This window comes from Drosophila mauritiana, chromosome 3R (genome assembly GCF_004382145.1).
Source record: "Drosophila mauritiana strain mau12 chromosome 3R, ASM438214v1, whole genome shotgun sequence".
Lineage (NCBI taxonomy): Eukaryota > Metazoa > Arthropoda > Insecta > Diptera > Drosophilidae > Drosophila > Drosophila mauritiana.
The window spans coordinates 14,433,873-14,446,871 of record NC_046670.1 but is presented as its reverse complement, the minus strand read 5'-3'; the positions used below and the strand labels follow the sequence as shown (position 1 = coordinate 14,446,871).

Here is a 12,999-nt window from a genome sequence, read left to right as displayed (position 1 = left end):
CGTAAGCCAAAAACAACAAGAATTATCAAGGAACTAATATATATAAACTATATAATAAACGATCGATGTTAGAACACTAAAAGACACTTTCACCTATACATATGATATTTCTTTAAATGTTATTAAATAAAATAGGAAAACGCCTCTGGGAAACCAAACATCCCAGTAGACTTTTCCCTAAACTGAAAATGTCAATGCTCGCCACAACACTTTCCCTTCAGTTCATTCCCAAACCCCAAAAGTGAAACACGCACACACTTCGGAGCACACAAAACACACATGCCTAAACAAAATTATTGTATTGGTCTTCAAATGGACGAATTTAGAGTACCCAAAAAGGTGAACCGTAACGTTTTCAAGGCGATTAGCATTCTTCAATCTTCACGAACCGATTTTGTCTGCACTAATGACATCGTCGACCAGGTGAAGTTCCAAATGCGGAACCACGTTCCGGTCGAGCATATAGATGAGGCCATAAAGCAGTCGCTGGCCAACTTGACCATGCTGGGCATAGTGCGGCGTCTGGGAGCGTCTAAGTATGCGCTTAGCTCCATTGTGTTTGGCCGGTTGGGAATGCCCAATCCCATTCCACATCCGCCGGGCAATCCTGGTACACCAATGCGACGAACTGGCCAGAATGCGGTATGATCAATGCAATCCAAAGGGATATTCTTAATAAATTCTAAATAAAAAGCTAACAATGTTCAATTTGCAGCCTCGAAAGCGCCCTATCGGGCGCTTGGACCCTTGGAAATCGGTCAGCAAGATCTTGAGTGAGGACTCTCTCTCTGGATCTGAAATAACCAGGATGCGCAAGCGGATGCGCACCAACACAAAGCGCGTTGTCAAGCAGGAACGAAACCCCAACTCACAACAATCTAGAGCCCAGAAGTATAAAGAAACAGAAATGGCCACCACCAGTACTGAATCTTCCTTTATCGACCTAAGATGTTCACAAAGTCATTTGGCACTAGGCAATAACGTGCAAATACTATTCGGATCACCGGGATGGTCCTATACCAAACCTGATACACCATTAAGATTGGATCAAAAAGCGAATGATCCTGAGACCCCAACCGGAAATAGGAGCAGCACCTCGGCGATGGATGTAGAAGGAAATGTGGAGGAGGAGGAGGAGGGAGGATCTAAGCCTTCAATTAGTGGCACAAGTTGTCGCGCTGCGCCCATCGGCTTGAACGTTAGGCCAGCTTACCATACCTCTGGAGGAGAATCCGATGCGGAGAATGCCTCCGTGGTTGGACTATGCGGCAGTACCTTATGCCTGCAATCCACAATGAGTCAATCTGTGGCGCACGATTCAGCTTCCACTTCCCAAGCCACAGCAAAAGAATCAAATAACGTGAAAATCCAACAAGTTAGTGAGTATCAAGAAAACAATAGAGTAGTGGAGAATTCAGAAGTTCAGGAAACATTTGAAAATAATTTGGATATTCAAACAACCCAGCCATCCGATGTTTTAGAAGAGTGCCAGAGCGCACCTAATTATGATTTTTATAATTAATTTTCAATTTAATAAAACTAATCGAATACCCGCGCAGCCATCGATATATCGATAGTCGGTTCGCGTGAACATGAAATGTGTATGTTTTCTCTCCCTCTCTTTAAGTTCTAATACAATGAGAGTCCATTGATTTTAGGTATCTAAAATATAATTTGCTGGAAGTTTTCATAGTTTCTTTCAAAAACCTTTTTAATATTAATCGGCAATAGGTAGCTGAAACATGGTAATAAATTAATCGGTTCAGAATATAGATTTCGTGGGTTAGGGTATACAAAAGTCGCACGACTTCGGGCCTTGGAAATCTGTTATTATCGCGCTGCCTCTGGAAGTCTTTTTCCATTCAACTCTCGGTCCTCGGCGCGTAAAGATTGCATTTACCTTTTGCTCAGTATTAGGCTTTGTGTTTTTGCGTATTTTTATTTATATGTGTAAATCGTTATTTAAGCATTTGCATTGTGTTTAATTGTGTTTGCGATAAGTGCTGAACTGAGACGTTCAGTTGCATCTGCCTATTGTGGGATTTCTAGCGGTAATTGAGCGATAAAGAGAGTTGCAGTTCGCGCCACCGATCTCCTCCCTCCCCCTCTCTGGTTACGTCGGCAAATGCAAACGCAAATGCAAAAGTGCGCGGCAAGTTAATTGAGTTCGGTTCTATTGTGATTGGAAAAGATATAGCGCAACAGCAGGATGGATTTCAAATTCCTGATGATACTCATCCTGGGCTTTGGCTTTATGTTCGTCTTTACGGCATTCCAGACCATGTGTAACATCGAGGTAAGTCATTCCTCTATCCGCTCTCAGTCCATCCGTCTCTCTCTCTCTTTCTCTCTCTGTGTGTGTTCCCACGCTTGTGTGTATGCGTGGGCGTTGTTGTTGACATCCTTGCCATTGGACCTTCGTCCTTGTCCTTGCCAATAGACATCGCAGTGCCCTTGCCGCCCACAAGTGCGCCCAACTACGCCCACTTCAACCCGCGTCACAGGATGTTATAACATTGCCGCCATCCCATTCATTGCCGCCCCATTTGTTCGCCCCAAAATTATCCCCTGATTTGCGGCGGTGTAAAGTGGCAAGGAGTTGCTTATTACAATAACGTTTTAATGTACTGCCTGCTCCAAAGGTCACCAGTCTCATTCGGCGGCCATTGTGCGCTGTGTAAAATTAAATTGATAAGAAGTGCTCGCCGCACTTGTAAACGCATCATTCGTCGCAGAGCAGTTATCGTTAGTAATGTGTGTAGTACAAGTCCGGAAAAGTTGACCCCAATAGGCGAATTAGGCATTTATAACTCCCCTCAAATTATTTCTCCGCCACTCACACCTTCAGCCTATTTTATGCATATTTGTGGAACAATGGCAAACCATTAAACATTGAGAACCAATCGATCGTTTGGAGTCGTGAAGCCAGAAAAGTTGACCCCAATAAGGGAATAGGTCTATTGTAACTTACACACACTTGTTTTCCCACAACCCGTGGGTTCAAACTGATTTAAAGCTAGCACGTTATGATTGTCATAACTTAAATATGGAAATTAAATGTATAAAAATGTTAAGGAACATTTTATATTATGCCATTTCAGTGATAAATTTTCAAACAAAAATATAGATCTAACAAAGAAGTATATGTATGTATGTACATATATAAACTAATGATTGAACTCTATTTAAGCTAATATTAGTTCTAAGAACCAGCTGATATGGATCCCATTCATAGGCGGATTTTTAGGGGGTCATACTCCAATGCGTCGCTCTAATCGAAGTGACAATGATTACCTAATTAATATTTGCAAATAAACACAGCGGATTACACTTATTGCTAATAATGCGCACACATAGATAAGCCCATGGACGCGTTCATTGACTGCTTGCATTATAACGGCATTTTCGATGGTTATTTATTGTCAGTAATAAAAGCCGTAAGATCAAGGCCACACAGCAGGCAAATAAAAACAAAACCAGAAAACAGCCTTATGTACCTACATTTCTATACTATATGCATATATGAAATGCCAACACAGATCGTGAGTTGGGGATTCAATAACCAACTGGATTGTCGGGTATGCGAAAAGTATTCTTTTACGCATTAAATTCGGGTTTTTTTGTCTGTTTTTTTTGTTGTGCTCGAAACTCGAACTCCAAACTGGCCACCAAAACGCTCTTTATAATTATGTTGTTTGCAAACAGCTCGTTTTTTAGGCAGTTCGTTATGGTTCAATGCACTATCAATTCTGATAGGTGCCACAAAAAACTGATGCAAAACTGAATGAATAGTTGTAATTTCAACCTATAGTTATATTTTTCTTTTCCTCTGTCTACTTTATTTTTAACCTTTTTTTTTTCTTTGTGCGCCTGCCTGCCCTCCAGTTGGTATTTCGCTTTATAAACAATTTACTACGGCAGCAGCAAAAAAAAGCAAAAGTAAATTCCAATCAGGGCGTGCATTGGCATAGTTAGCTAAACTTATAGCTACACAGTACAAATAATTGGACTTAGGATAGTGTTAAGCCATTTATATAAACATATAAATAATAAGCTTAACTAGAAATAAAAATGTCTAAGAAACAATTGATTTTTAGAAACTTAAAGCTGGCTTTATAATACATTTTTAAACTGATTACTATTAGAAACTCCAAGCAACGAAGCTGTAATTTCTTCGAGTGCAGTTAGCCAAACTTATAGACCAACAATCGATCGATCGATCGGCCAGCGTGTGGCCCGTATTCCGTGTCTATTAGAGAGCAATTTTCAAGCGAGAAGGCCTTGGCTCATATGGTGCAATAGTTGGAGTGGCCAGCAGAACACTTTCACAAAGCCGCTTTCCACCTGATTGCGCAATCGAATCCGAATGCCCGACGCTAAGCGCGTCAAACGGCAAAACTCTTTCAATGTCATTGCAATTGCAATTGCAAGTTCGCTGCCGCCGCACAAGCCCACACACAACAGTATGTTGGTCGTCAGGCTGAAGGCCACGTCAGCAATAAAGTAAGCCAGGTTGACCAACATGTGTACTGTATGCACACATCAGTGTGGCCAAGAAGCCGGGATGGCGACGGGGGGCAGCGGGCGGAGCGCCTGCGCCCAGACAAAAAGCATAGCCAACAACAGCCGGTTGCACAACAACAAGCCGAAAAGTGGGTGTGCGCCGACGAGCCCACCACCGCTCACTGGCCCAAACGGAGCCACCCGATCCCCTCCTGACCAAAAATGCCACCTTCTCCACCGGCGTTCGGGTGCAGCAATGTCTGGCCAAAAGAGCGGAAAATCAAGTCTAGCTTGGTGAGACCACCAACACTGAATACCCTATAAAGGTAAAACTCGGAAATTTACCCAATAATGTTGTAACATTTTCAAAAGTCAGATGATGCAAGCAAATATTTAGTAATGCAATGGTTTCCAATTTGAAAATATGCCGTCTGTATTTCTGTTGTCTTTCAGTTGATACGTATTTGAAATCGATCTAGTAAGTCCTGAAAAATAAATCATCAAAGCTATTTTCGAATTTGATATATTCTATATATTTATATGCGTAAAAGCACAACTTAGCCAACAAAATGTCTCGATACTCCATGAAAGGCATCAATTTCAATGTTAAACGCGATATACAGAAGGTTGATGCTCGCACCTATGGATTCCTGAAGACCAAGGGATCGGATACGCCGATGCCCACGGCCGCGAAGAGGATTAATCAATCAACGTTGATCGAAAGATTGAAATCCATAACATTATCTGAAGTGGTGGGCGACGACGATCAATCGTCTACGGATTCGGTGGAACCGGGTAGCATGTCCTTCGAAATGAAACGGAAGCTCTTTGACGCAGCCGAGTTCACCATCACCCGAGGTCAGAAACTGAGTGACCTACCGCATGCCGCCGATGAGGGGATTAACTTTAGTCCGTACGATACCGGCAACAAGACACTCGAAGAAATCGAGGAATACTGCCGTGCCCTTAACATCAAGTTTGCCAAATAAAAGGATAAACTCTTCCAGAGATTTTACACGAGATATTCACGATGTAATTCGGTGGATAGAAGATGAAACATCAGAGATCACCTCGATAGAAATCAGTTCTAGATTGAATACAATCCAATGCAAGTCAAAGAAACTATTTTATAAAGCTGAGTTCACTTTAGAGCAAAGCCAAAAATGTACTGAATAGATTTTATATTTTGCCTACCTTAAATAAATCTATCTTAAATAAATATGGCAATTTTGTTTAAGTATATAATGAAATTAGGTACGAGTGCAAGCTTCAAGCAAACATCGATATACCCTTTGCATTGGAAATTCCAAACAAAACTCGTTTCACATTTTTAAAGTTTTTCTCGAGTCGTTGTGCCAGTTTTTTTTTTTTGTTTTGCGTAATAAATAAACAAAGCAATGTGACGATCGACTTGAATAAGTTATTCAGCGCATTCTCCTGCAATTCCGCGTACGCATCGTACTTTCTTTATTGCACTTCGACTTTCTTTTGGGCCATGTTTGCTCAAAACTTGACCCAATTCTCGGTTTTATGTCCGTCGATTTGATAATGAGAAGATCATCAACAAATTTTCATTGAGCCTTTGGTTGTTGATAAGGAATAACTGCACTTGAAACTCGAGATTTCTTATCAACACCGCCTTACGATCGGCTATAACACTTTGCTTTTTATGCTACCCTACAACACTGCCATAAACATTAGTTAATTTTTTTTTTGTTTATTAGAAATAACACATAGACATAACCACTTTCCATAGAAAGATTTATTAAACACTTCCTGAACTCCCAGGGTCACAAAACGTTTTAACTGGCAATTCAGTTCCGCTTCTCGACTGCAGAAACTTAAGTTCTCGACTTTCACTTGCTCATTAATGGGTATATTTCAATGGGGGGCACTTCTAAAGCATTATCAGTGGGTGCAACCTCTCGAGTTGGACTTCAAAATGGGCACGAGGACCGGACCAGATTTGCAGCACCACTTAATTGATGCAAATCGAAATCGAAATAGAAATCGTGTCAGAGTCAGAATCAGAATTTTTCGCTCAGATAACGATATCAACCGACGTTTGCCAAGATGCGTCCTTTGGAATGGAAAATTTTTCGACTCGAACGCAAACATGTTTCGCAAATGCAGCTTGGAATTTTCCATTGACATTCACAAGAATTGTAAAGTTAACCCTGAATCTGGTTGCAGATCCAAGTCGATACATATTCATTTTTTTTTCAATAGCTGCAGTTGTTTTTTCAACGCACCATAGAGTATGAGATATATGAAGCATTAAGTTTTCAATTTATGAAACTACTTCAATAGTGAACTACTTCCTTTGTTCACTGAATATCGGGAAGTCTCATTAGCATACGATATCTTAAAGATAGATTTCATAACTAGATTGTTTAGAGATATATGTATGATTAACCGAACCTATACCTATAAATATATTATGCTTGATATTTAATCCGAACAATAAAAAAAACAGATAACAATTCAAGCGCAACTTAGTTTTATGTCAGTTCGATCTGCTTTGGTTGGTGTTTTATTTTAAGGAGATTGTGCCTCCAAAACGTATCCGGACAGGAAATACCTGTATGATGCGTACTTGAGCCGAGAACACGTTTATCGTATAACATTTAAAGAGAAACATTAAACAAATGCGTCGGTCGTCGGTTCATTGGCATGCAATCGTCAAAAAATGTGTCTGGCACGTTACCAAAATGCTAATCGCTTCACCTTTCGTTCCGATCTCTCAATCTGTAGAAAACCATACTGGATAGCATTTCCCAGGAAGATGATACCTTCAAGGGTGAGGGCTACACCAGCCTGGCCATCATCTACCTGTTCTTCTCGCTGTCCAACTGGTTGGCACCCTCGTTCATTTCGTTCACCGGACCACGAGTGGCCATGGTCGTGGGAGCACTGACCTATACGTGAGTATATAGCCCCCAACCCTCCGGCTCATACATTTTGGTACCTAAAACATTTGAAACTCTTTTGCAGAGCCTTCATGATCACGTTCATGTTCCCGTCGACGGTGTTGCTGTACGTGGGCAGCGCAGTGCTGGGATTGGGTGCCTCGATCACCTGGACGGGCCAGGGAACGTATCTGGCACGCTGTAGTGAATCTTCGACGATTTCCCGTAACTCTGGCGTCTTTTGGGCTCTGCTGCAGTGCAGCATGTTCATTGGCAATCTGTTCGTGTACTATCAGTTCCAGGACAAGACCCGCATCGACAAGGAGACACGGAATCTGGTCATCGGCGTGCTCACGGTGATTGCTGTGCTGGGCATCGTGTTTCTGGCCGCGCTGAGATTCATGGCCGACAATGCCGAGCACGACAACGAGCTGGAGCAGAAGCACACGGGCTGTGGACAGGCCATATACGCATTGAAGTCCGCAGGACAATTGTTCCTTACCAAAAAGATGCTGCTCCTCAGTCTGGCCTTCTTTTACACAGGTGGGTTGGGTTGTGTGCAAAATGGAGTGGAATCAGAAATACTAAGTGGTTTAACTTATCTTTCTAGGCCTTGAACTGTCATTCTTTAGCGGAGTTTTTGGATCAGCGATTGGATTCACCACGAAAATAGCCGAAACACCGAAGGAGATCGTTGGCCTGGTGGGCATATGCATTGGAGCCGGCGAGGTCTTCGGAGGAGGACTCTTCGGCATACTGGGCAACAAGACGACGAGATACGGACGCGATCCCATCGTGATTGCCGGCTATGTGATGCACATGGCAGCCTTCTTCATGACGTTCATTAACCTGCCGAACAGTGCACCGTTTAAAGATACCACCGATATATCCTATCTGGACCCGCCCCGAGCCAGCATCGCCCTGGTGTGTGCCTTCCTTTTGGGCCTGGGCGATGCCTGTTTCAACACTCAGATCTACTCAATGCTTGGTGGAGAGTATGTGAACAATGCCGTGGGAGCCTTTGCTCTATTCAAGTTTACCCAGTCGGTGGCGGCGGCCATTAGCTTCTTCTACTCCTCGCACTTCGGGCTGTACGTGCAGCTGGGCATCCTGGTGGTCATGGGAACCATTGGCACCATCGCCTTCGTCTTCGTAGAGTGGGGCTTCAAGAGGCAGCACCGCGAGCAGGAGGCATTGGAGAAGTAATTCCGGCGGGGGACTCATAGGATCTAGAGTATTATATGCAGGTTCACGTTAGAACTCTAGGGCTAGGGCCGTTTGTCCGTGTTTGTTAAATTCCTCGGAATGCTTGAAATCCGTGCGACTGCGTCGTCTTCCTAGACAATAACTGATAAGTGTTGTTGCGCGCTATTGTTGCTAAATATACGTATTTTAATGTTGGCATTCCCAAAACGTAATTGTAATCTAGTTGTCTATGTTTTTATATGTGTGTATTGTATATGTGCGTTTATTTATTTTAAGCGGCGATTGTGCAAATATAAGCTAGTAAACCACAAATTTGGAGTATTATAAGAAATATATAACGAATTTTAAGAAAACAATAGTTGCTATGGTTCTTTTTTGTGTGCTAAGTGAAAAAAAGCGTATCTTTACTAATAAATATTTTTGCTAATATTATTGGTGATCATTTTTCAACTATTTGATTTATTTTTGAACTGCCTAGATTTTACATTTTGAAATTCGCACACACTCGATTACGATGTATTCGATTCCTTTAAAAATCAATAGTACCATGTGCAACTATCGATTGTCTGCCCATGAGCACTCATTTCGCCCATTCCTAAAAGAAATCATTCAATTTTGAAAAACTTGGATGAAACCATGAAAAATGGCCAAGAATAAGTCGACTGTGTACCTAGGATACGAGGATGAGGAGGTTACGGCCAAGCAGGAGCAGTTCCTGAACAGTTGCACCAACAAAATCGGCGGCACACCCGTAAGATAGGCGATTGCATCGACTTCAATCGAGGCAGCGGATAATTGAAATTGATTTTTACCCACAGGATTGGCCCAGACACGAGGTGACCATTCCGTCATGCCCGCTGTGCGGTGCAGTGCGTCCGCTGATCGTGCAGATGTATGCGCCGCTGGATCGCTCCCAATTCCATCGCAGCCTTTACGTTTTTGGATGCATGAGCCCCGCCTGCTCTCAGAATTCAAAGAGCTGGTGTTGTGTTCGCACTCAGCACCTGGACCACCAGTACGAGGTGATCAGTGAGCACTCGCCGAAGGCAACGCCCACTAAGAAGCAGAACTCTAAAAAGAAGGGGAAGTCGAGCGGATTGCAGGCTATCAGCTGGTGTAGTGGAGCGGACGACTGGGGCGACAGCAGTGGTGGAGCTACCGAACCGGCCAAGACCATATCCGTGACATTGGACGAGGCGATGGACATTACCGCGGACGACGAGCAGAACGAACGAAATGGCAATGTGCGACCGAATGCCCTGCAGTATGCCAAGTCGGACATCCAAATGGATGAACCAGCCAAGCTTGAGCAGGTAAAGATTGCCGCCGATGATGACGACGACGAGGACGAGAGCACTTCGCTGGAGAACGACCTGATCTTTGGCTTTCATCAAATGGACATGATTTCGCCCCAAAACGCCGACGATGATCCAAATGCTAATTGTGCAGCGGCCGCCGCTCCCAGTTTGGATGGAGCAGGAGCCAGTGCCGCCTCAGCGGCTATTGGTGCTGAGATCGAGGGCCCCGAAACGGATCTGGTGCTGGTCGACACGCCTAAGAAGCCGGAACGCGACCTGATTGCCTTGTTGAAGCACACCTCGAGTGCGCTGTCGCAGATCCAGGACCTAACGCTAAAGTCCTACTACATTGCCGTCGATGTGGAGAGCAAGACCCAGGTGGAGGAGTACGAAAACTTTGGAGGCGCTTTGTCCATAGACCACATTCGTGATTTGTATCAGGAGTACAAGCTGAGAGACGAGAATGCTGGTCAGTCACCTACCGGTGGTGCATCTGGATCAGCAGAGCAGGGCGATGAGCACGAGTCCTACGAGAAGGCGTTGCCAGCCCATGGCGACTTGGTGTTTCACAACTTTATCACTACCATCCATCAGAATCCGGGCCAGCTGCTCAGGTAAACATTGTACTCTATCCTCATTAGCTTTTCCTTTACCCAAGTTCTTCTGCTTCAGGTATTCTCGGGATGCGCTTCCGCTGTTGGTAGCCCCGTTGACGGAACCTCTGCCCAAGTGCCAGAATTGCAAGGGAGAGACCATCTGCGAGGTGCAGCTGCTGCCCACACTGATTCCCAAGCTGCGGTTTCAGGTGAACGGTTCCAATGCACCAATCGAGTTTGGCAACGTGCTGGTCTTCACATGCCTCAAGAGCTGCTGGGACACACCCGACCTGATGCGCTACGAACATATTGTGGTTCAGTCTGAAACTTAAGGTGGCTTACACGGCCATATCCCAAAGCCATTAGAGTCATTCGCTGTAGCTGCTACGATTGCAGACTGGTGCAACGAATTTTAAACGCAAACTGCAGAGATAAAGCTAAGCTTCTCGATTGTCCTAGGAAGATTTTATGCTCTAGTTGTTAAGAACGTTGTAAGCTTTTAGACACTCCAAAAAAGGATAGTTGCTAATAATATCTCGTTATTTCCACTCCCCCTCTAAAAGGGTTTCAAAACATATTGTTTTATTTCCAACTTGCAGGAATCCATCCTAATCCTAATTGACCTAAGCTAAAGGTGCATCGGCATCAAGATGGTAGCTCTTCACAGTTGAGAACCTCAGCGCCGGATATTTGGCCTCGGTCAAATCGAACTCGGAGCTGATGTCCACCTTGTTGCGCTTCTGCACGAGCGTGTAATGTGACCAAACCAACTGGGCACATCGGCGCTTGGTGGTGCCTGCGATTCGCAGCTCGATTAGGAACTGTGAGGAGTCCTCATCCACTGGCATGATACTACCTCGTCTCTGTCGCACGTGGACCGGTCCACGCGGCTGCGACTTTTGCAGCACCAGAGTGACTGTGCTCCCGAAGAGACGATAGCGACCCCGAAGTATTTCCGCCCGTGCGTTCTGCACGTGCTTCAGTTTGGATACACCTTGCGCCGGCTCATCGGCAGTCGTCATCATCAGCACCTTGCCATCGGGCAGAAAGCGAATGTAGCGATAGTACTCCACCAGTTGCACAGGACGATAGAACTGATCTTGGAAGCTGTTCTCGCCCATTCTCAGGTACGTAGTCTTGCTAATGTAGCAGCCGTTAAAAAGAACTCGGTCTCGGCGGATAAACATGTCCCGCCAGGAGTGATAGGCGTTGCTTACATCCGAATCCTGGGCCTCTAAGGTACCAACGTTGTGGCCCCATACTCTATAAACAAAATTAAGATAGGTTCATTGAATCAGGCGTTATTTGAAAGAGTGGCTTACTTGACACAAGCTAGCCTCCAGAGCTCCTCATCCCGCGCGTAGACATAGAAACCTTTGCAGACAGCAGCGCACTGTTCCAGCGAGCGCATGTCCAGCTGGGCGGAAACCACCCAGCGCAGAATGCGCATCACAATCTCGGGCGGCAGGTCGGCAAAGTGCAGACCGGTGGTCAGGACATTGGCATCACGGCTGGACGCAATCAGCTTGCCATTGTATAATTTTTCCTGCCGCAAATCGTGCTGGAACTTCTCGTACAGGTTGTCCACGACCTCCTCTCCACTCTGCTTTGCATCCGACTGACCGAGATCCAGTTGCTTGGCCAAATCGTTAGCCAGATTCACATACTTCTTGCTGACATCGTTGCTGAGCTTTTGTTTCTGCTGCTCATAGAACTTGAACTCAATGTCCGGAACAATTTGGGTGGCCTTCCTGTAGAAGGGTAGTGCGTCGTAGACCTTGCCACGCTGCTCCAGCTGCACAGCGGTCCGATAGAGGCTCTCCGCCTTGGCCTGCAGTAGATCGGCCTCGCTGAGATTGGAATTGGCCGCCGTGAGGCGATCTCCAGCCTCGGAACGGCTCCTGGATCCAGTGTTTGTTGTGTGTTCCTGCAGCTCCCGCTGCCAGTTCTCCCGGAACTCATCCAGTGCATTGATGCCCGTTTCCCGGCCTGGCTCCTCGCCCTCCGAATCCACCTCCGACATGATAAAAGCTAAGCTAGTCTGTGAATGCCAAACAGATCGTAGATTATAGACATCTGCGCATTTATCTAACGCAATTTCTAACCTGAAAGATCTTAGTATTCGACGTGGACAGGTATGGAAGTTGGGAACAAAATATAACTTATAATAAAGGGCCGCGCGTATTGCTGATTTTGGCCGCGGGCTTCACCCCAGAATTTCGTAGTCGTACGCAACTGGGAGCAACATGTGGCCATTGGTAAGACCCCAAGATTAAGATTATTCAAATACGCAAACGAGAACACTTTTACACCAATGTTATTGCTTACAGTGTGCACGCAGTTGTTTACTAAGGTATTCCTTTAAACGCTTACGGTCACATTGACTTAAAGACTTTCAATTCTTAAAAAGGTTATATTTCCAATTAGTTAATAGCGAAATTCTCCCTGAATGTTCTTCTAATTAGAATTCTATAAAGATATTTACAA

At 44.6% G+C, this 12,999-nt stretch overlaps 5 protein-coding genes across 5 annotated transcripts; 4 read left to right on the top strand and 1 right to left on the bottom strand.

The window, feature by feature from the left end:
* The first annotated feature begins 29 nt into the window (after positions 1 to 29).
* Positions 30 to 1,591, top strand: LOC117145472. Its single transcript, XM_033311146.1, has 2 exons — positions 30 to 642; positions 716 to 1,591. The coding sequence occupies exons 1-2, from the start codon at positions 280 to 282 to the stop codon at positions 1,520 to 1,522; spliced, it is 1,170 nt and encodes a 389-aa protein (XP_033167037.1). The 5' UTR covers positions 30 to 279; the 3' UTR covers positions 1,523 to 1,591.
* Positions 1,592 to 1,861: 270 nt separating this feature from the next.
* Positions 1,862 to 8,976, top strand: LOC117145471 (UNC93-like protein MFSD11). The gene is made up of 4 exons (XM_033311145.1): positions 1,862 to 2,296; positions 7,258 to 7,427; positions 7,498 to 7,955; positions 8,023 to 8,976. Exons 1-4 carry the CDS (start codon positions 2,210 to 2,212, stop codon positions 8,616 to 8,618), a joined length of 1,311 nt encoding a protein of 436 aa, XP_033167036.1. The 5' UTR covers positions 1,862 to 2,209; the 3' UTR covers positions 8,619 to 8,976.
* Positions 3,196 to 7,237, top strand: LOC117145474. The gene has a single exon (XM_033311150.1). It carries the CDS (start codon positions 5,073 to 5,075, stop codon positions 5,490 to 5,492), a length of 420 nt encoding a protein of 139 aa, XP_033167041.1. The 5' UTR covers positions 3,196 to 5,072; the 3' UTR covers positions 5,493 to 7,237.
* Positions 8,977 to 9,191: 215 nt separating the features above from the next.
* Positions 9,192 to 11,085, top strand: LOC117145469 (programmed cell death protein 2-like). Its single transcript, XM_033311142.1, has 3 exons — positions 9,192 to 9,369; positions 9,437 to 10,530; positions 10,589 to 11,085. Exons 1-3 carry the CDS (start codon positions 9,262 to 9,264, stop codon positions 10,842 to 10,844), a joined length of 1,458 nt encoding a protein of 485 aa, XP_033167033.1. The 5' UTR covers positions 9,192 to 9,261; the 3' UTR covers positions 10,845 to 11,085.
* On the bottom strand, positions 11,055 to 12,845 carry LOC117145470 (F-box only protein 9). The gene is made up of 3 exons (XM_033311144.1): positions 12,618 to 12,845; positions 11,835 to 12,553; positions 11,055 to 11,775 (listed from the first exon to the last, which is right to left on the bottom strand). The coding sequence occupies exons 2-3, from the start codon at positions 12,533 to 12,535 to the stop codon at positions 11,136 to 11,138; spliced, it is 1,341 nt and encodes a 446-aa protein (XP_033167035.1). The 5' UTR covers positions 12,536 to 12,553; positions 12,618 to 12,845; the 3' UTR covers positions 11,055 to 11,135.
* Between the last annotated feature and the right edge of the window lie 154 nt (positions 12,846 to 12,999).

Bases quoted from the DNA above. Each gene is read 5' to 3' on its own strand.
- LOC117145472 (XM_033311146.1), top strand. From the start codon at position 280: ATGCCTAAACAAAATTATTGTATTGGTCTTCAAATGGACGAATTTAGA. The intron at 643-715 runs GTATGATCAATG...TTCAATTTGCAG, and splicing joins GACGAACTGGCCAGAATGCG to CCTCGAAAGCGCCCTATCGG.
- LOC117145471 (XM_033311145.1), top strand. From the start codon at position 2,210: ATGGATTTCAAATTCCTGATGATACTCATCCTGGGCTTTGGCTTTATG. The intron at 2,297-7,257 runs GTAAGTCATTCC...CTCAATCTGTAG, and splicing joins AGACCATGTGTAACATCGAG to AAAACCATACTGGATAGCAT. The intron at 7,428-7,497 runs GTGAGTATATAG...ACTCTTTTGCAG, and splicing joins GTGGGAGCACTGACCTATAC to AGCCTTCATGATCACGTTCA.
- LOC117145474 (XM_033311150.1), top strand. From the start codon at position 5,073: ATGTCTCGATACTCCATGAAAGGCATCAATTTCAATGTTAAACGCGAT.
- LOC117145469 (XM_033311142.1), top strand. From the start codon at position 9,262: ATGGCCAAGAATAAGTCGACTGTGTACCTAGGATACGAGGATGAGGAG. The intron at 9,370-9,436 runs GTAAGATAGGCG...TTTTACCCACAG, and splicing joins ACAAAATCGGCGGCACACCC to GATTGGCCCAGACACGAGGT. The intron at 10,531-10,588 runs GTAAACATTGTA...CTTCTGCTTCAG, and splicing joins AATCCGGGCCAGCTGCTCAG to GTATTCTCGGGATGCGCTTC.
- LOC117145470 (XM_033311144.1), bottom strand. From the start codon at position 12,535: ATGTCGGAGGTGGATTCGGAGGGCGAGGAGCCAGGCCGGGAAACGGGC. The intron at 11,776-11,834 runs GTAAGCCACTCT...TTTTGTTTATAG, and splicing joins TGGAGGCTAGCTTGTGTCAA to AGTATGGGGCCACAACGTTG.